The sequence below is a fragment of the Palaemon carinicauda genome, chromosome 35 (genome assembly GCF_036898095.1).
Source record: "Palaemon carinicauda isolate YSFRI2023 chromosome 35, ASM3689809v2, whole genome shotgun sequence".
Lineage (NCBI taxonomy): Eukaryota > Metazoa > Arthropoda > Malacostraca > Decapoda > Palaemonidae > Palaemon > Palaemon carinicauda.
In genome coordinates, this window is record NC_090759.1 from 67,632,033 (window position 1) to 67,654,711 (window position 22,679).

Here is a 22,679-nt window from a genome sequence, read left to right on the forward strand (position 1 = left end):
AAAGACGAGAGAGCCCTTTTATTCCTCGTCTGCGGAAGAGGTTTCTCGCAGAAACCATGGACCAAATCTTGCAGCTTTTAAGTGCAAGTCGGTCCCTTCCGCGCAAGTCCAACTCCTAGGTGGTGCCATTAGCACTGGGTCAGTTCGGACTTGCTGCAGTACGACAACTGCACACCTCCCAGAGAGGCAAGGTGGTATCGCAACAGGCAGTAACTCCGTCTGTTGCCGCACCAGCTGTTTTAGACCCTCAGTCTCAACGGACAGTAGCTCCGTTTGTTGTTGTCTTTCTTAAACTCTAGTGGTCTATGCTGCAGACAATGCAGTCTCAGCTTGCGGTGTTGATGCAGGAGTTTCAGGCAGAGAAGGTTAGCACACCTCCTCCTGCGAGCGCTCCTCCACCTCTGCGCAGTCCACCCTGCCAGACGTATGATGTTGAGGCTCCTCCTGCCTCCATGCGTGAGCTGCCGCATTGGGAGTTGCCAGGTACCAGCGCTATGCAGCAACCTCCACTTTTCTTGAGGCAACCGCCTCAACTCTTGAGGCAAGAGCCTCAACTCTTGAGGCAAGAACCTCAACTCTTGAGGCAAGAACCTCAACTCTTGAGGCAAGAGCCTCAACTCTTGAGGCAAGAACCTCAACTCTTGAGGCAAGAACCTCAACTCTTGAGGCACGAACCTCAACTCTTGAGGCAAGAACCTCAACTCTTGAGGCAAGAGCCTCAACTCTTGAGGCAAGAACCTCAACTCTTGAGGCAAGAGCCTCAACTCTTGAGGCAAGAACCTCAACTCTTGAGGCAAGAGCCTCAACTCTTGAGGCAAGAACCTCAACTCTTGAGGCAAGAACCTCATCTCTTGAGGCAAGAGCCTCAACTCTTGAGGCAAGAGCCTCTCTCTGCGCAGCCACCTCCTCAACCCTTGAGGCAGACGCAACTCTTGAGGCAGGAACCTCATGCTATGAGGCAGCCGCCTCAACGCATGCAGCAACCGCATTCTTCACAGCATGAGCCTCTCTCTGCGCAGCTACCTCCTCAACCCTTGAGGCAGACGCAACTCTTGAGGCAGGAACCTCACAGGAGCCTCATGCTATGCGGCATCCTCCTCAAACCAGGAGGCAGGAGCCTCATGCTATGCGGCATCCTCCTCAACCCATGAGGCAGGAGCCTCATGCTATGCGGCAACCTCCTCTACCCATGAGGCAGCCTCATGCTATGCGGCATCCTCCTCAACCCATGAGGCAGGAGCCTCATGCTATGCGGCATCCTCCTCAACCCATGAGGCAGGAGCCTCATGCTATGCGGCATCCTCCTCAACCCATGAGGCAGGAGTCTCATGCTATGAGGAGCCTCATGCTATGCGGCATCCTCCTCAAACCATGAGGCAGGAGCCTCATGCTATGCGGCAACCGCCTCAACCCATGAGGCAGGAGCCTCATACTATGCGGCATCCTCCTCAACGCATGCGGCATGAGCCTCATCCCTTGCAGCATGAGCCTCTTCCCATGCAGCATGAGCCTCATCCCATGCAGCATGAGCCTCATCCCATGCAGCATGAGCCTCATCCCATGCAGCATAAGCCGCACGCCATGCAACATGCTCTGCTTACCTTACAGCATGCTCTACATACAGCATGCTCTGCATACAGCATGCTCTGCATACAGCATGCTCTGCATAACTTACCGCATGCTCCTCAGTCACACATCTTTGGTTGTTGCCAACTCACTAGACTGTCAAGCAGTTTCATAACGTTGCCTTCTAGTCTGCTGCTTTTGCACCAGTGAAACCCTCACTGAGAGAACTTAGCTTTTCTCGGATATGGTTCCTGTAGATGAGAAAGTGCTATTCTCCCTCCTTCTGATATTCCCTTGAGGACTCTGTCATTTGGAGAGGAGCCTTTAGCTGCTTAGCCTCCTATGGACTTTTATTTAAGCATAACATGCTTCCAGGGAGGGTAATGGTTCCACTTCAGTCGCTAACCCCGTCTGTTACCACACCTGCTCCCATAGACCTTAAGCTTTGTTGCAAGACATGCAGTCCAAGCTTAGTCCTTGTTAGAGGATTTTTTGTTTACGGAGTCAGTGTGTCACTGGGAAGACGTTCAACAACCAGCAGAAGTGACTTGTTGTGACGCAGTGCGGCAACCTCAGCAACCCGATAAGGAGTTGTCTGTACGACCCAGACAGTCTAGACAGCTTCGGGTTGTCGCTGTACTTCCTCGCTTCCCCATGGTTGACAGTTCACAGACTGTGCAGCAGTACCATGATCTTGTGTCCGGCTCCGTCAGACGACTAGCTTTTAAGAGCTCCCACAAGTCGTCGCTGTCTGGAGATTCTCAGATGGACTATGGATCTGACCAAGGAACTGGGCCTCCTGGTCAATTTTGAGGAGTCCCAGCTCGTCCCATCCCAGACCATTGTCTACCTGGGTATGGATCTTCAGAGTCGAGCTTTTCGGGCTTTTCCGTCGGCCCCAAGGATCTACTAAGCCCTAGAATGCATCCAGAGCATGCTGAGAAGGAACCGATGCTCAGTCAGGTAGTGGATGAGTCTAACAGGGACACTTTCATCGCTGGCCCTGTTCATCGAGTTAGGGAGACGCCACCTCCGCCCCCTTCAGTATCATCTAGCGGCTCACTGGATAAAGGACATGACGCTAGAGACGATCTCAGTTCCTGTTTCCGAAGAGAGGAGGTCTACTCTCACGTGGTGAAAGAACAGCTTTCTTCTCAAGGAAGTCTACCTTTGGCTGTTCAGAAACCCGACCGCCGTCTCTTCTCTGACGCATCAGACACGGGCTGGGGTGCGACTTTGGATGGACAGGAATGCTCGGGAACATGGAATCAGGAGCTAAGGACACTTCACATCTATTGCAAGGAGCTGTTGGCGGTTCATCTGGCCTTGATAAACTTCAAGTCCCTCCAGCTTAACAAGGTGGTGGAGGTGGACTCTGACAACACCACAGCCTTGGCTTACATCTCCAAGCAGGGAGGGACTCATTCGTGGAAGTTGTTCTAGATCGCAAGGGACCTCCTCATCTGGTTAAAAGATCGAAAGCTCACGCTGGTAACGAGGTTCATTCAGGACGATATGAATGTCATGGCAGATCGCCTTAGCCGGAAGGGTCAGGTCATCCCCACAGAGTGGACCCTTCACAAGAATGTTTGCAGCAGACTTTGGGCCCTGTGGGGTCAGCCAACCATAGATCTGTTCGCTACCTCGATAACCTAGAGGCTCCCGTTGTATTGTTCTCCGATTCCAGACCCAGCAGCAGTTCACGTGGATGCTTTTCTGCTGGATTGGTCCCATCTCGACCTGTATGCATTCCCGCCGTTCAAGATTGTCAACAGGGTACTTCAGAAGTTCGCCTCTCGCAAAGGGACACGGCTGACGTTGGTTGGCTCCGCTCTGGCCCGCGAGAGAATGGTTCATAGAGGTACTGCAATGGCTGGTCGACATTCCCAGGACTCTTCCTCTAGGAGTGGACCTTCTACGTCTACCTCACGTAAAGAAGGTACATCCAAACCTCCACGCTCTTCGTCTGACTGCCTTCAGACTTTTGAAAGACTCTCAAGAGCTAGGGGCTTTTCGAAGGAGGCAGCCAGAGCGATTGCCAGAGCAAGGAGGACTTCCACTCTCAGAGTCTATCAGTCTAAAGGGGAAGTCTTCCGAAGCTGGTACAAGGCCAATGCAGTTTCCTCATCCAGTACCACTGTAACCCAGATTGCTGACTTCCTGTTACATCTAAAGAACGTAAGATCCCTTTCAGCTCCTACGATTAAGGGTTACAGAAGTATGTTGGCAGCGGTTTTCCGCCACAGAGGCTTGGATCTTTCCACCAACAAAGATCTACAGGACCTCCTTAGGTCTTTTGAGACCTCAAAGGAACGTCGGTTGTCCACTCCAGGCTGGAATCTAGACGTGGTCCTAAGGTTCCTTATGTCATCAAGATTTGAACCTCTCCAATCAGCCTCTTTTAAGGACCTCACATTAAAAACTCTTTTCCTCGTGTGCTTGACAACAGCTAAAAGAGTAAGTGAGATCCACGCCTTCAGCAGGAACATAGTTTTCACATCTGAAACGGCTACATGTTCCTTGCAGCTCGGTTTTTTGCTAAAACGAGCTTCCTTCACGTCCTTGGCCTAAGTCGTTCGAGATCCCAAGCCTGTCCAACTTGGTGGGGGACGAACTGGAGAGAGTACTTTGCCCAGTTAGAGCTCTTAGGTACTATCTAAAAAGGTCATAACCTTTACGAGGACAATCAGAAGCCTTATGGTGTGCTATCAAGAAGCCTTCTCTTCCAAGGTCTAAGAACTCAGTTTCTTACCTATTCAGGCTCCTGATTAGGGAAGCACATTCTCATCTGAAGGAAGAAGACCTTGCTTTGCTGAAGGTAAGGACACATGAAGTGAGAGCTGTGGCTACTTCAGTGGCCCTCAAACAGAACCGTTCTCTGCAGAGGTTATGGATGCAACCTATTGGAGAAGCAAGTCAGTGTTCGCATCATTCTATCTCAAAGATGTCCAGTCTCTTTACGAGAACTGCTACACCCTGGGACCATTCGTAGCAACGAATGCAGTAGTAGGCGGGGGCTCAGCCACTACATTCCCATAATCCCATAACCTTTTTAACCTTTCTCTTGAATACTTTTTTTGGGTTGTACGGTCGGCTAAGAAGCCTTCCACATCCTTGTTGATTTGGCGGGTGGTCAATTCTTTCTTGAGAAGCGCCGAGGTTAAAGGTTGTGATGAGGTCCTTTAGTATGGGTTGCAGCCCTTTATACTTCAGCACCTAAGAGTCGTTCAGCATCCTAAGAGGACCGCTACGCTCAGTAAGGAAGACGTACTTAATAAAGGCAGAGTAATGGTTCAAGTCGTCTTCCTTACCAGGTACTTATTTATTTTATGTTATTTTTGAATAACTAATAAAATAAAATACGGGATACTTAGCTTCTTTGTTAACATGTATGCTGGTCTCCACCCACCACCCTGGGTGTGAATCAGCTACATGATTATCGGGTAAGATTAATATTGAAAAATGTTATTTTCATTAGTAAAATAAATTTTTGAATATACTTACCTGATAATCATGATTTAATTGACCCACCCTTCCTCCCCATAGAGAACCAGTGGACTGAGGAAAAAATTGAGGTGGTGTTGACAAGAAGTACTGGAGTACCTGACCACAGATGGCGCTGTGGTGTTCACCCCCACCTGTATAGCGATCGCTGGCGTATCCCGACCGTAGATTTCTGTCGGCAACAGAGTTGACAGCTACATGATTATCGGGTAAGTATATTCAAAAATTTATTTTACTAATGAAAATAACATTTTTAAATGAGGGAGGAAAGAGTGAATGCTCTAATAGGTTCATGGTAATACCAGCGATAGATCTACACACACTGCTTTGTTTGCAGCATGATCTGAAGCTGACACTTCCCTGCACCTGTTATTGTGAGTAAGGGAATGCAATGCCTGTTAAACCTTTGGGAAAGTTGACAGTGACACAGAGGTGAACCTTGGGTTTTGAGTGTCCTTCAGAATGGTTACTTACTGTACTACCTTTTCTGGAATGCCCCCTCCCTTACTCTTGCTTGCTTGTTTATTATCAAAGTATCCTCCAACATCACTGAAAGCCTAAGCCTTGTTCGGGGGAGGTGGAAATCACATTGCAGAATGTACTCAAAATCGTTCATGATGGATGTCAGAGCTTCTGCAATTGACTCTTCCTAGTGAATAAGTTAACTGGGGTCTGTAGTCCTGTCATCGACCTTTCCCCCCTGAACCAGTTTGTTCAGCAAACCACGTTCATGATGCAAATGGTAAAAAGCTGTACTGGCTTCCTTCAGAGAAGGAGACTTCATGCTTTCAGTGGATCTAGAGTCTTGCTTCCAAGTGCCCATTCATCAGCTTTTTAGAAGTACTTCTGCTTCTTCCTCAATGGAGCATTATATCAGTTCAAGACCCTGTGTTACAGGTTATGCAATGCTCCTCAGGTGTTCACACGAGTGTTCACACTGATGTCAGCTTGGGCTCACTTGCTCAAGATACTTCTCTTGATGTACAGCATCTTGATGACTGCCAGGTCCTGGCCTCCTCTGAGAGGCAGTTGTTACATAATTGAGGTCATCTGTTCCTCTTTTGTTGCGAGCTAGGGATCAATATAGATTAGAATAGGTCTAATCTCACACCCAAGCAGAGGTTGAAGTACAGTATGTGGGTGTGCTGATAGAGACGGCAATAGTGATAGTCTTTCCATTAGACATTTGCATCAGCAACCTCACAGAGATAGCACAACTATTTTTATCCAAGTCAGAATTCCAGCTCAACGTAGGCAGAGTCTTTTTGCCCACACATCTTTCCTTATTAGTGAAGCTCGTTCCTCGCTGGGGACTACTCCAGAGATCCCTTTAGTGGAGAGATTCCCTAGCCATCCTGTTTCAGTGAGACTTGAGAAACAGACTGATTTTACTTAACCAATGTAGTCCCACCATCATATAAGCAATTACTGTATTCTCAGATTTGTTGAAGGAGGGGTTTGGTCCATTTGGGGGACTAGGTCACATTAAGTGTGTGGCCAGCAGAAAACAAGTGTTTGCACATCAACATGTTGTAGATGCAAGTAGTGTTTTTAACACTGCAAGCATTCCAAGAACGTTTAATGAGGCTTTCGGTACTGTTTGTGAGCTACAACATCATATGGTATCTTAGGGGACCGTCTGCTATGTCCTGCATTTTTTTTCTAATTATTCAAAATAAACAATTTCTGTATATGTTTTAGACATATATAATACCTTCATCATATAAAAATTTCAAGTCATTTGATCAAAAACTTTTTGATTTATTAGTAAAAATCATGATTTTTAAAATAGTTTTAGGTACATTTTTCTCTACTAGTATGACACTCATTGTATTGAAAATCATACCATCAAAACTTCTTTTTAAACTGAATAATTCTGTGTGACAGATTTTCAATTTTCCTTTTTCTTTTTTTTTTTAATTATTTTCTTTTTGTAATTTTCTTCATCTAGATGCAAAATAATAAGAAAAAAAGAGAAAAAGGAAAATAAAAATTCTGTCACACAAGATTGTGGAATTTTTATTCCTCTTCTCAATGATATCTTTCTTCCTAGAATTGAACAATAAATAAGTGAGAAAATGTACCGTTATGAGCTCCCAAAGATTTACTTTAAATTTTTGCTTTTTTCTTAGAAAAATCTAAATAACATTATTTTGATAACCTGACTTTGTACTTTTATTGTTTATTCCTACAGCAAGAATACCTAAATGAGGTATTTATACCCTAAGTTTACTAATACACTTGGTGTGAGGGTGTCATGAGTGGCCAGCGGCCTCTCATTGTGGCCAGAGTTGTAGTTAGAATGTTCCAGCTTTGTACTCTTTTTCATATTTTCCTCTCTTTTTGGTTCTTTTTAGATGTTCTCTGCTTACTTTTTGTTCTTTCTTTGACCTTAGCCATGCTATAAAGTTCATGGGGACGGTGTGAAAACGCAATCTACATACAAACTGCAAGTAAACAAATACACATGCATCATAACTTCTATATGTCTTTGGAAACTGGCTAGTCTTCTCGTAGATCGTAGTTTGCGTTCACCTACCCTCTACCAATGCCTTCCATCTCTGCCAGACGTACGAGATTGCGAAACATAAGTGAAAAAATCACTATATATATGCAAAAATAAACATGCAAAGATGATTCTGTCAAACTCAGTCATGTAGACGATGCAGTAAGGATGACGTCATCATTTAAAGACGGCTTTATCTTCATTATTTGTATAAATAATTGGCTGAAACCTCTGGAGAGCTTGTACAACATGTTTCTGGATACATAGAAACAATAAAATGATTTTCGATTTTTTTTAAGTTATGTCAAACACCATAGCAGACGGTCCCCCTGAGTCAATTTGGAAGTTGACAAAGTAGATGCAAATGAGGGTATTGTACTGTACCAGCCAATAGATGTGTATTCCAGATATATTCCGAGTAAGAGGAATGCACTAGCAGACACACTGAGTTTCCAGGTGCAGGTTTTAGAGTTTGAGTTGTTCCCACATCCTTGCATAGTGAAAGGTTTTTGGCCTTGTACGAGTTACCAGGAATCAACATGTGCCATATGGCTAAACAGAAAATTCCCAGTGTATTGTTCCCTTGTTCCAGACCCATAAGCAGTGTTTGAGGATGCTTTCAAACACCAATGGCATCACCTGGAAGCATATGCTTTACCACTGTTTAATGTGATTTGCCATCACTAGGTCTCGAGATGACACTGGTAGCTCCCAGATGTCTACAAGCCAAGCAGTATCCCAATTTGTTAGCACTAATTGTCAAGTTCCTGAGAGAACTACCCATGTGAAAAACTTTTCTCTCGGCTGCACCTTTGAAGGTACCAACATTTTGTGAAGTTGCTTGCACTTCACAGTTAAAGACTATCCAACATCTTTTAGCAAAAAAACTTTTTGTGAGGGACTGCAAAGGAGGTTATCCTGGTACCTACAATGGTCCTTTGCAGCTGTCTACCTGGGAAATTGGGCCATTCTCTATGTTTGGTATTGTTAAAGGGGTACTTCTCTGATCAGAGTTATTCTAGTGCAGATCATGGACTTTCCCATCTATCTTCACCAAGAGAAGCATTTCACAGTTATGGCTGTAAAAGGCTACTGTTCAGTATTGAGCACAGTCTTCCAATTGAAGAACATAGACCTCTCCTCCATGTTTGAGTTGTCTACACGTGTGAGGAACTTCAAGCCAATCCTGGGACCTCTGGCTCCTGGAATGTAACATGACTAGCATTCTCAAATTTCTTGCACTCACTCTGTATGAGCCTTTGAGAGAGTCACCAAATAAAGATTTAACTCTCAAGATTGTCTTAATCAATGCTGCTGGTTGGCTGGAGGTCTCCTTTAGTTATGTGCCTGAATTCATGGCCAAAACGTAGAACCAGTCAACCCATAACTACTGGTTTTAGACCTTCTCCATTCCCTCTCTACGTGAAACATTGTTTGGTGATTGAGAGGAGATGCTTTTGTGTCTTGCAAGGACTCTGCAGTGCTATCTGAAGAGGACTTGATATCTCAAGCCTAAGTGTCAGCTACTCTTCCTTAGCACTGGCAGAACCATATAAGAGGTATCAATGAACATGGTCTCTTTCTGGCTTTGTGAGACTATGAAAAGAGCATACGCATCGACTATTGAATAGGTTGAGGTAATAGCTTGGACGAGACCTTGCAAAGTCAGGGTTATTTGTTCCACTTAGGTCTTCCCAAAAAATCCACTCGTTGGCCAGGTGATGAAGGCAGGCATTTGGAATTGCCGAACAACCTTTACCACTTTCTATTTAAGGTAGTATACCCACAAGTCTGACACTAGCTCTTTGTTTTGCAGTGGCTCGCCCAGCTCCCACATGGGATAGAAAGCATCTTTTATATGATAACGTGTTAATGTAAGCCAGGATGAAAGGTATTATGATAAGCTCTTCTACTTTTTCTTTCCTTCCCCTCACTTGGGGATAAAACGGTGGTTCTATTACATGCTAGATCTTACATTGATGCTGGTGAGGTCCACCTCTAAATACCAGTCATATTTAACTAGTTCCATAAGTAATAGTTCTCCTTCATTCTCCCTTAATGAGGGGGAGGGCGGGGGAATACTACCAAATCCCTTGGTCAATTTACGCAAAGTATTTCATTCCAGACTGCATAACTTCTTTGTGGGAGGATGATTCCTGTATTGACTGAGTACCTGGTACATAACTGAATTCAGGTTAGGCCCTATCAGTCCACTCTTCCCTGTGATGGTCTAATAAGAGGTTGCTGGAGTCATCTCTCTGGGAGCAGAGATACTGTACTGGCATAATCCAGGAAAGAAAAAGAACCCCGTTTGTTTTGGGGGGACTCTTCCCTACCAATAAGTCAGTCTCCATATTTAAAAGGGCAAAATGTTTGCATATTCTTAGGAACAAATAACAAATGTTATAAGTAAACAGTTTTTTGAACTTCCCAGTTCAACCAACCTTCTCAGTCCTGAACTGAAGGTCAAAAGTGAAGTTTTATTTTACAGGAAAATGGGTGGGGCTACTCAATACACTTGCCACCTGTCATTATCTACCTTGTTAGTGATATCAATGGCTGTTTTAGCCATGCTGAAGACATGTAAGCTTGTATAGCTATGAAAAATGCAAATAACTTAAACTTTGTTATATTATCCCCTCTAATCTTAAGTTACTTGATTAAATATTATATTTCTTATGAGTCCATCTTAGTACAGTATATTTAATGATAAGTAATTGAATACAATATTTTGCTTCATAAAACTATGTTGTAAATATTCGTATGTATCTTTTAAATGCATGCATACAATAATTGGATGAAATAAATAAGAAATTTAGCTTTACTTTTTTATCTTGGTAAGAGGAGTTGATAGCCTGTGAGGAAGGGAATACGAGGAAGGATAGACTCATCCAGTATTTTTAGAATTGGAAATTCTGATACTTTCTATTCCCCTTGTTTCACTTATATAGTGATCTTAACCATTTTCCTAGGCCTTTTTTAATCAACTTCCAGATTTAGTTAACAAATTCACTTAAAAGTTATTTTAAAATTGTGTATCTCAACCAATTAAAAGTTTTAACATGCAAGTTGTATACAACGTAAGAAGTCTTATACCATGTCATTTTTTCCCATAATAATATGACTTATTCTAAAGTAGTCTTATACCAAGGTATGACTGTATATGCATATATTTTAAATGATTTGTAACTTTAATAAATTATTTTCTTTAACCTTTCAGTACCTTCCGTGTCATCATCTGTGAGTTATGAGCATCCTCCAGGCCTTGAACTTATAGAGGAATTTATATCACCTGAAGAAGAGGCATTACTTTTGAGATTGATTGACTGGGATGATAGGCCTAATGATAAAGCCGAAGGTAACGATAGGTGTCTGCTTGCTTCGTGTCAGTTATAAAATTAATAAAGTTATATTTGTTCCCACACAAATACAATCCATACTCCTTTAAAGGTTACTCATGAATGGCAGAGGCAAGGGATAGTAACACTGCCTTAGAGACTGATCATATATACATATGATCAATGCCCAAGCTCCCTCTTCACCCGAGCTAGGACCAGGGAGTGCCAGGCAATGGCTGCTGATGACTCAGCGGGTAGACCTATAGGTTTCCCAAACCTCCCTTCCTTACCTCACAAGGATGGTGAGGTTGCAGACACTACAAGAAACTATTGAGCTTGAGCAGTCCTTGAACCCCAGTCCAGCAGATTGGCAAGGAGGGACATTTCCAATAGGAATATGACTTCGGTGGAGCTAGAACAGTCCATAAAGTTTTATCAAAGTAGTTATAGCTACTGAGGTGGCCAGGTTAGTACATCTCACCTGACAGTCAGATACACAGACATTTTTTACTTCGGCCACAAGCTGTACAGACATACTCTTGCTACCTTCAAATCTTGGCTGTGTTAATCTTTTTTCCTTTTTTGCAGTGGATGGAAAATTGCACTATTATGAGACTGTGTCCGAATAATTCTAGGAAAAAATTTGTCAAGTATATGTTGAAACCTTTTGTTGATCCTCACCTGCTTTGTGCTTTTTGATGAGGGCATAACTGTTTTCAGTCATCCCCATGTGATGAGTGCCTAATGTGGTCTCTTCTTCAGTGGAAGGAGCTCCCCAAGAAGAGGAAGAAGTCCTCTGCAGTGGTTAGAGTGTGCCTAAAATAGGAAGAAGTGTAAAAGAGATTCTTCGGTATCAAAGGTAGAGATGCCTAAACTGTTGCCTAAGAAGCTTTATAGTGCTTTCTTTTCTGCTGATTCTTGAACTGTTGTTTCCCCCTCGGAATCCTCTATAACTGTGTCCTTTGCAGGAATTTGTGGGGAGGGGTGGAGCCTTCAACTCGCTATCTGAGTGTTCCTCGGAGAGCAAATGTATCACCTTCCTGTTGTGAAGATAACACTCCTCTGCCTCATGGCTCGGCTGCAACTGTACTGTTTGATGATGATCTGGACTTGGGGGTGAAGTTGTTGCCTTCTTGACGTTATATCAGCTTCCAGGACTTCTGAGGCTTCCTTTGTTGTGTCATCCCCATTTTCTGCTGCACCTGTGAAGGCACTGGTCAAGGTGGTGCCCTTTAATGTGAACTCGTCTGCTGTTGGGGAGGTCGCTGTGGCCTCTTCCTCCATGGGATAATTATTACTGTCCTTCAAGATCTTAGTCTTGAAGACTAGCAGGAAAAAGCATGTGTGCTCCTCTTTCTCTTCTAGTGCTCCCTCCATCCTTGCCTTGTCTTCAGCTGATCCATCTGATGCTGGTGCTTCTTCCCTGAAGAAAAAGAAGATTTCGTCAAAGTCCAGGAAGATGGTTCGACAGAATAGGAGTCCCGTGAGACTCTGCCCAATCTCTCATCACCTATGTGTAAGAGGTGATTCATTACCAAAAACCAATCCAGATTGGGAAGGTATCTCAGTATGTGGTACAGCCATTCCAGCTTTTCTGAAATAATACTCCTATTATAGGTCTTAGGTTTGTATAGTTTGAAAAAATGTAAATTACTTTAAAATTTTTAATATATTTTTTATCATTTGAGATTAATTCTTTTATGCATTGAATAAAACTACGTTCTGTAGAAAAGAATATTTTTATGCTGTTATATGTAATATTTTAAGTGCAATGATTTAAAAAAAAGAAATTTTAATTTGGTTAGCATGCTGATTGTATTGTGATCCATGATATACAGGCTCAGATAAACAGTGGTAGTACTGCATATTGTAAGTCATGTAATGATTCCAACTAGAAGTGAGGTTTATATTGGAGTAAAGAATAGATAACAGCATTTGCTGTGTTGTCAAAAAACTGTACGTCAGTAATATAATTAAATGAACATAAGTATTTATCAGTATTGTACTTTCTGTGTGAAACCTTGTAAGGGGAATGCAAGATAAATTATTTGATAAGTTATTTATGATAACTTAATTAGGCATTTTTTGTTTCTCTGCTTATGTAAGATTTTAAAGATTACATAATCATATTGTAATAGTATCTACTTAATGATGCCTTCCTTGCATCCCCTATAATTCCAAATTAATAAATACTTTCATAACGTAAATATGAGAACACCCAAAACCACTTAGTTATAGATACCCAGCTGACACTTTAAATGGTTTCTAAGTAGCATTGGAAGATTGATTTTTTTTTCTTTTTTTTTCTATTCTGATATACTGTATTCCTATCATATCGGAAATTGTGTTCAATCATACTACAGTATATTTATTTATAAATGAAGAATATTTTTCTTTGCATTGGGAAGCAGGCCATTTAGTTATACTTTTTATTGCACAATGCTATTATTTGCGAATAATTTCCTTATTGTTCGGAATTTTTTCATAAGAACCCGGTATGTTGTGCAGTTTTAGCAGATATTTATATTGTTGAGACTTTCATACATTTGAAGGCTTATCTGTGGGAGTTCCTGTTTATATTTACCATGTCATTCACCACCAGGAAGTGTGTTAAAACATCGTCAAGTGAGACATTTTGGATATGAATTCAAGTATGGGGCTAATTCAGTGGACAAGGATAGGCCTTTAGCTCAGGGAATCCCAGAAGAGCTGTCAGCAATTCTTGATAGAATTGTTGAAAAGGGGATCATGCCACAAGTTCCGGACCAGATGACTGTCAATCGTTACCTTCCTGGACAAGGTAGATTGCTTGTTGATTTCATGTAGCAATTCATTTAGTTGGCTTTATAACATTTTTGCTGGCTTTAAATGTTCAGAGATATATTGGTATGAATAATGTCTTTATGCAGATTTTTTTCTAAGTTTGGTAACGCTTTTTATATAAGTAGAATTTGGCCTTAATTTTGTATACTGTATTGTTATATTTGAATTGTAAGTAAATCCTCCTTTTGTTGCAATTAATGGATCTTTTTCTAAAGGAATATTTTTAAATACATATTTGGTAGATAGATCTTGATATCTTTTGGAAGGAAATCAAAACTATTTTCAGTCATGAAATCATGCCTAGATTTATGATAGTGGGTATAACATATTATTACAGAATAACGGCTGCAACTTTTTATTTGTTTTACCCAAATCTAACATACATAAAGCCCATATTCATGGAATTAGTTTTTATTTACATGTCTATAGTTTCAATATGCTAATCCTTCACTAGGGTAGTAGCAAAGCTAAAAACCAAAGTTTGATCTCTGTCATCTTATGTTTTATATCTGCTTTGCAGGAATTCCTTCTCACGTTGATACCCACTGCTCTTTCACCGATGAAGTGTTATCCCTTAGTGTGGGCAGTGGCATAATGATGGATTTTCGTTATGCAGCTGGAGCGAATGCTATTAGTTCACAGTATCCTTCTCACTGTGCTGTGTACCTGAAACCAAGGTCTCTGTGTGCAATGAAAGGTTCATCAAGGTTAGTTTTCTGATTTATTTCACCTGTCAGTATTTATTGTGACCTTAGGGTTTTGTTAGAGTCCTTAAATTTCTTAGATTTATGAGGTAGATTGATTTAATTACTGTTTATCGATAAAGTCTTTGACAAAATTTGATAAAATTCGATTTTTAAAGCAGTTGATGTATCGTGTTGTATCTAGCAATACTGAACTAATTGATTTTTACTGGAAGATTTTGAAAAATTTTGTCTTTAAATAGATGTGCTTTGTGTCGGTTTTTTATGAAGAGGGAAAAACAAGCTTTTATGTGACAAAGAGTTCATTAGATAAGGTGTGGTAAGATTTCTTATTTCTTTGGATAGTTTTTTATTCTTCTTTATATATATATTTCCCCATGTGAAGTCTTTGGTGGTACAATTCACTGTAGATCTTGTACTGTTGGTAAATAATAAAGATCTGCTACATGGTAGTTAAGTTGAGTGAGCAGTGCTTTGTACATTTTATGCACGATTGTAAAACCTTTTACAGAACTAATGAGTTATGAAATTTCAATGTTTTTCATATCCTTTTGGTCTATTTGTATGACATTTAAATATATCACTAACTTTATTCACTTCTTAGTGTTTTCCCTTTTCATTAAAGGTATGAATGGACCCACGGAATTTGCCCTCGTATGACAGATGTAATAAGGGGTGCAGAGAATGATACAGGTCTTCGGCTTTGTCCTCGCCAAGAACGTGTATCTTTTACTTTTCGGAAAGTTCGCCATGATGATTGCCATTGTGGAAATAAACTTGTTTGTGATTCTCCATCATTTGCTCAGGAAGGTTAATTATATCATGACTTTCTTTTGGTTTATTGGTATATTAATACAGAACCTTGGTATGTGACCACTTTGGAATACAACACGTATTTTGTATGCTATGCCAATTTTTTAAGAGAATTTTAATGCTAAGCGCCATCTTGCTTGGGATACGACTTGCTTTTTAGAATTAGTGTAGGGCTAGATGCGTAAACAAAGGTTCTCACCTCAGTTGGTTCGTAGATCTCCTTCAACAAAAAAGTCCTGCTTTAACTCTTAAATTTCTGTTTTTAATGAATTTTAAGTAGATTTTTAGTAAGTGTGTTTATCAGGGTTCCTAAGAAGGCTAGTAAGAAGAGCCTTGAAGGCTATCAACTCGTCTTAGTAAAGTAGATGTTGAATTATAATTAATTTCATGTAGTTACTGTGCATTTTAGTAATAGATAGTATCTTAAAATATTTTATACAACTCCATTTATGCATAGTTTGCCTTATGAAGTATAATATTTTTACAAGAATGTATTATTTTACTTTTATTTCTTGAAAAAATTTGCTAGGTTTATGTCATTTTTAGTATGAGTCCTACTTTGTGGAATGAATTAGCTATGTATACAATCTTACCACTGTATAGGCATATTTATTTTTAAATGTAATCGTAAGAAACTTTGTATGGTCAACTTACAAAATTATTTTGAACTTTGTGATGATCATTGATCATTATTTTTAATCATACTTTCATCTATAAATTTTTCGTTTTTATACCTCTGCATACATTGTTAATTTGTTCCAGTAGGTAAGACAGGTTCCAAAAATGGCAAATAACAGATTTTCCCGTAAGCAATAATGGTAATTGAAATAATCAATTCGCAATCTAATCTAATAGCAGTCTACAATGATGACGGTCATTAAATTTCCTCAATAGAAGTTAAATCTAGCATGAATAATTCTCCGATGTGCTAATACTCCCACTATTGATATGGTTCACCAGGCAAATCTTGGACTTGCATATAGTGTTTTAGGATCATCCTAAGAGGAGGCAACTGTCCTTTTAACAAAGGAACTACCCCTCAAGACAGCCCCAGACACCCAAGTCTATTTCAGGTCCCAGTAATGACACAATATTTAAGACATTGTATGCATCAACTACAGTATGTTTAAAGACTACTTATTCTTAAGATATTAAGTAAATGCAATAATTAGATGAAGTAAATTGCTGTAAATTCTAACTTCACTTTACCTGTATTGAGAGAAGTTAATGGCATAAGGGAAGTAGCGTACAGAAAGGGGGTTAAAGGAGCGACGGTTCTGGGCATCCATATCCAGAGGGCATCCAGTCAAAATGTCAGATAAAAATTTAGTTTTTAAATATTTAACTTAGCCGGTGAATATATAATAGCTGCAACTCTGCGGCTCGACAGAAAACATACTAAAAAACTCGCGAGCGATCGCTATGAAGGTTGCGGGTGTGCCCACCAGCGCCAACTGTCGGCCAGATACCACTCTTGTATGTAAACAAAACCTTCAATTCTTCTCTGTCGACGTTGACGACAAGACGTATCAATACTCGCTGTAGAACCTGGAGTTTTCTCAACATATTTGGTGAAGTACTTCATTTTGGTTTGAGCTTTCGCAGTGCAGGTGTTTTATCTTCATCTTAAATCTTGAACTCGTTTTTGGATAGATTTAATTTTTGATGACAAAGAGAGTATGGACTTTCTTTGACTTTTAAATGGCCGACCCTTCCCTTAGACAGAAGTGTGTTTAGGCTTTTAGCAATTATCTTATCACGTTATAAATTAATTATAGATTTTCCTCTATATATTTTATATCTCACCGCCTTTATTAGGCCTCTTCGATTAACTTTCCATTTATAATAAACATAAAAATAAATTTTAATGATTTGTTTATATGCGACCTTTCCTGAGAGTAGGCGGTCCTAACTTGGAAACCGAAGTTAAACAACGTTGAGCCCTTTCAATCGTAAATAGCTTTTAAAGAGCTAATGATTTAAAACTTTTTAAATGAATATTTTTTAATAGATATTTTATGAAAGATTTTCTTTGAATAGTCTTCGTACTGTTTCAAAGATGAACTAACGTTTAGTTTATTTATGCTACGCAGTTTGCGCTCTATCGTTACGATAGAGAGAGAGAGTATCACGGTTTCACTTTGCAGAAAGAGTAAATCGATTCTGACGTTTTGTTCATTCTTCTTTCAAAGCTTAAATGTTTTAAATTCTATTTTAAAGGAACTTTTTAATTGAAAAACCTTTCAGTTTTTTTTCCTTTGGTCAAATAACATGTTTTTTTGACGAAACGTAAGTGGGCTCTTCTCTTAGGTGCGAAATCAAGAGAGAGAGAGAGAGAGAGAGATAGAGACGGAGGGAGAGAGAGGAGAGAAAACGTTCCGTTCAAGCGGGTAACGTTGTTCTCGAGTTACTCTCGTCCCAAGTCTCTGTACGGGGAGAAAGGATAAAACGTTTTTAGTTTTTTTATTCTCGTCCCCAGGCAATGTACGGTGAGAGATTGAAAACGTAGTTTTGAATGAACTAGTGTTTAGTCTCTTCCCCAGCCACTGATTTTTTTATCTTAAAATATGTTTGCTGTTTTTTGCTGGTATTAATGTGCTTGCATTATACGACTGATTTCGCAATTACTACCTTTTGATGAGGGTAGAATTGCGTGCTTCAGGTAGAAATCAGTAAAAGTTTCGATTTCAGTGAAATAAGTGCAAAACAGAAAATCGTAGTGATAAAGTGATATTGCGCAAAGTTTTATCAGTGTTGCGACCGAGGGTTCGTCTGTTCGTGCCTGTCGTTCGCCTAGTCCGGGACCTCTTGCAAGCTCCCAAGCCCAGGGGAGAAGTAATGTCGTACGACTTATGGGTTCGAGAGGCCTTGATCAGCGAACAGACGTTCCCTCTATGGTATCGGGTGTATCTTACCAAGATCACCCCTACCATAAGGCGAGAGAGACGATTTTCTCCTCGTCATCCGAAGGCTTTTCGCATAAGAAACCTGAAACAAGGTTTCGAGGCCCTTAAGCGAAAGTCAGTCCTTTCAGGACAGGTCCAGCGTCCTGGTTGTAGCCATTAGGACAGCTCTGACCCTATGCAGTCATCGGAAGACTGCTCGCCGCCTAACAAAAGCGTAACACAGACTCCGAGAGTCTTTTTGTTGGCAAGGTTTTGCGGTCACAGACGTTACCCTCGTCTCTTACCGCAACCATTTCCATTGATCCTAAATGGGTTGTACGGCAAGACATGCAGAATAAGCTTGCCTCCCTTATGGAAGACTATTCTGCCGATAAGTCCGTTGAGCCTAGCCGTTTATCTCATCGAGATCCAGGCTTTCAGCCACCCTAACGTTCCTTTGTGCGTCCTGTTGACGTTGGCGTAGCTAAGTCACGTCAGTCAGGTTGTTTAGAACCACACTCGATGCGGTCTCGTGTGGATTTTCAGCCACATTTGGACGTTAGGCCACTTGCTGATGCTCCTGTTGACGTTCAGGACGTTCGCTAACAATCGGAGTTGACTTGTTTTGACGCTGAGCGTCAACCTCCGCATTCTAGAGTTGTTTTGACTGCTCAGTCTAGGCGGTCAAAGCAGTCTCGAGTGGACGCTGTGCGTCCTCACGCACCTGTTGTTGTTGACAGTTCACAGACTGTCAAGCAGTTACATGACGTTGCGTCCTGGTCTCTCGCACCTGTTGTTGTTGACAGTTCACAGACTGTCAAGCAGTTACATGACGTTGCGTCCTGGTCCGCTACTAATGCACCAGTGCGTGTGGACTCTGCTTGTAAAGCATTGCCACCACGGTAGGTCTCTCCCTTGCTTGAGACTCAGCTATTATCGGCCAAGGTTCCTTCAGATGAGGAAGTTGCTGTTCCCCCTCCTACTGATATTCCCTTGAGGACTCTGTCAGACGGAGAGGAGCCTAAAGCTGCTTAGCCCTCTATGGACTTTAAATAAATCATGCTGATTTTTAAGGATCTTTGTCCGGATCTTTTTGTAACTGCTGCTCCTCGTTCGCCTAAACGTCAGAGCTTACACTAGGCCTAGCTACTTCGAAGCCGTTGTTTTATAAGCTAGTGCTCTCTCGCTCTCCTAGAGAGCTTTACGTTTGCTAGGCGACTGGTTTATCACCAGGAGGAGTTTGGGGGATACAGCCTTTGCTTTCCCTTCTTTTAAACTGGCTTATAGAGCGAGAGTCTGATATGACACGAGAGAAGTTCTCGGCTTGGGAGTTCCTGCCTCTGCCCAGATAGACTTCTCAAACCTCATAGACTCTCCCTGGCGCCTGGCCATGAGACGCTCCAAGATTTTACAGGTCAACTTCACAGCTGTTTTCGAGCCTTTGAAGTTTTGCTGTACAATTATGTCATGCATAAACAAGGCTTTCAGGGATGGCTCCAATGATCTGACAGCCACGTTCTCTGCAGGAACAAGTCCCTCAGGGATGGCTCCATGATTTGGCAGCCATGTTCACTGCAGGAGTACGTAAGAGGCAAGTGCGCTCAATGTGTTCATTGTCAAGACAAACTTCACAATGAAGTCTACCAGGCTGTCTTGACAGCATTTATGGAAGGCGACTGGATGGTCTCTCTCGACCTTCAGGAGGCATACTTCCACATTCCTATACACCCGGATTCCCAACCGTTTCTGAGGTTTGTTTACAGGAATGTGGGGTACCAGTTTCGAGCTATCGGGGATCCGAGCCTCCCTGTACTTGGACAACTGGCTTCTCAGAGCATCGTCCAGCCTTCGCTGTCTGCAGGATCTACATTGGACGTTGAGTCTGGCCAGGGAGTTGGGACTTGTGGTCAACCTAAAAGTCCCAACTGATCCCATCCCAGATTATTCTATTTTTGGGGATGGAGATTCTCAGTCAAGCCCTGCTCGAAGTCCAACTAATGCTGAAAAGAAAACGTTTATTCAGTCAGGAGTTGGAACAGTCTCGTAGGGACTCTCTCATCCCTGGAGCAGTTTGTCTCACTAGGGAGACTACCCCTTCTGCCTCTCCGGTTCCATCTAGCCTCTCACTGGAACAAGGACAAGACATTAGAGATGGTATCATTCCCAGTCTCCGAACCAATAAAGGCATGCCTGAAATGGTGGGACAGCAATATCAGTCTGAGAGAGGGACTATCCCTAGCAGTCAAGAACCCAAACCACGTGTTGTCCTCAGACGCGTCGGGTTTGGGTTGGGTGCGACCCTGGACGGTCGGGAATGCGCGGGTCTGTGGACCTCAAGTCAGAAGAGCATGCACATCAACGGCAAGGAGCTATTAGCAGTCCACTTGGCCTTGATGATATTAGGAAGCGTCTTCGAAACTAAGTGGTAGAGGTCAACTCAGACAACACCACAACTTTGGCGTACATCTCCAAGCAAGGAGGCACACACTCCTTCACGCTGCTCGAGATCGCAAGGGACCTTCTCTTATGGTCTAGAATTCGAGGCATCTCCCTGTTGACGAGATTCATCCAGAGGGACTTGAACGTCTTGGCAGACTGTCTCAGTCGGAGGGGTCAGGTGATACCCACGGAATGGACCCTCCACAAGGACGTGGGCAAGAGTCTTTGGGCTTCTTGGGGTCAACCAACCATAGACCTCTTTGCCTCCTCGTTGACCAAAAGGTTACCAATCTTTTGCTCTCCAGTCCTAGATACAGAAGCAATCTACATAGACGTGTTTCTACTGGATTGGTCTTTTATGGACTTATATGCATTCCCACCATTCAAGATAGTCAACAAGGTACTGCAGAAGTTCGCCTCTCACGGAGGGACAAGGTTGACGTTGGTTGCTACCCTCTGGCCCGCGAGAGAGTGGTTCACCGAGGTACTTCAATGGCTGGTAGACTTTCCAAGAAGTCTTCCTCTAAGGGTAGATCTGTTACGTCAGCCCCACGTAAAGAATGTCCATCAAAGCCTCCCCGCTCTTCGTCTGACTTCCTTCACACTATCGAAAGACTCTCAAGAGCTAGAGGTTTTTCGAAGGAGGCAGTCAGTGCGATTGCAAGAGCTAGGAGAGCTTCTACCATTAGAGTATACCAGTCGAAGTGGGAAGTCTTTCGAGACTGGTGCAAGTCAGCATCTGTGTCCTCGTCCAGTACCTCTGTAGCCCAAATCGCAGATTTTCTTTTACATCTGAGAAAGGTTCGCTCCCTTTCAGCTCCCACGATTAAGGGCTACAGGAGCATGTTGGCTTCGGTCTTTCGACATAGAGGCTTAGATCTTTCCAACAATAAAGATCTCCAAGATCTCCTTAAGTCTTTCGAGACCTCTAAGGAACGTCGTTTGGCAACTCCTGGATGGAACTTAGACGTGATCCTAAGGTTCCTCATGTCAGACAGGTTTGAGCCATTACATTCAGCCTCCCTGAAGGATCTCACCCTCAAGACACTTTTCCTAGTGTGCTTGGCTTCGGCTAAAAGGGTCAGCGAACTTCATGCCTTCAGTAAGAACATCGGCTTTTCTACAGAAAAAAGCCACTTGTTCACTTCAACTTGGTTTCCTGGCCAAAAATGAACTGCCTTCTCATCCTTGGCCTAAATCTTTTGATATTCCTTGCTTATTAGAGATCGTAGGCAACGAACTGGAAAGAGTATTATGTCCTGTTAGAGCTCTTAAGTTCGATTTAGCTCGTACTAAGTCATTACGAGGGAAATCTGAGGCTATTATGGTGCTCAGTTAAGAAACCTTCATTGCCTATGTCAAAGAATTCTTTGTCATATTTTATCAGATTTTTTTATTTTAATACGAGAAGCTCATTCTCACTTGAATGAGAAAGACCGATGTTTGCTTAAGGTTAAGACGCACGAAGTTAGCGATATAGCAACCTCCGTGGCCTTCAAGCAAAATAAATCTCTGCAAAGTATTATGGACGTGACTTTTTGGAGAAACAAGTCAGTGTTCGCGTCATTTTACTTAAAAGATGTCCAGACTCTTTACGAGGACTGCTACACACTGGGTCCATTCGTTGCAGTGAGTGCAGTAGTGGGTGAGGGTTCTACCACTACACTTCTCTAATTCCAATACCCTTTTAATCTGTCTCTTGAAATGTTTTTAATATTGTTTTATGGGTTGTTCGGAAGGCTAAGAAGCCTTTCGCATCCTGATTGATTTGGCGGGTGGTCAAAGTCATTTCTTGAGAGCGCCCAGATTAGGGGTTTGATGAGGTCCTGTTGTATGGGTTGCAGCCCTTGATACTTCAGCTCCTGGGAGTCTGTCAGCATCCTAAGAGGATCGCTGGGCTCCGTGAGGAAGACAGACTTACAATGCAGAGTAATCGTCTAAGTCAACTTCCTCACCAGGTACCTATTTATTTTGGTTTTGTTATATTGATAACTGCCAAAATGAAAAAACTCTTAGCTTATACGCTGTAAACATAATTAACTCTGGTCTCTACCCACCTCCTTGGGTGTGAATCAGCTATTATATATTCACCGGCTAAGTT

The 22,679-nt window shown here is 42.0% G+C and overlaps 1 protein-coding gene across 2 annotated transcripts in view; it reads left to right on the forward strand.

The window, feature by feature from the left end:
• LOC137627838 (alkylated DNA repair protein alkB homolog 8) overlaps window positions 1-22,679 on the forward strand; it is a 53,277-nt gene that overhangs the window by 17,424 nt on the left and 13,174 nt on the right. For both annotated transcript variants that reach the window (XM_068359246.1, XM_068359247.1), the window contains exons 4-7: window positions 10,797-10,934; window positions 13,517-13,714; window positions 14,258-14,444; window positions 15,067-15,251. In XM_068359246.1, coding sequence (XP_068215347.1) covers window positions 10,797-10,934; window positions 13,517-13,714; window positions 14,258-14,444; window positions 15,067-15,251 — 708 coding nt within the window. The remainder of the gene's footprint in view (window positions 1-10,796; window positions 10,935-13,516; window positions 13,715-14,257; window positions 14,445-15,066; window positions 15,252-22,679) is intronic.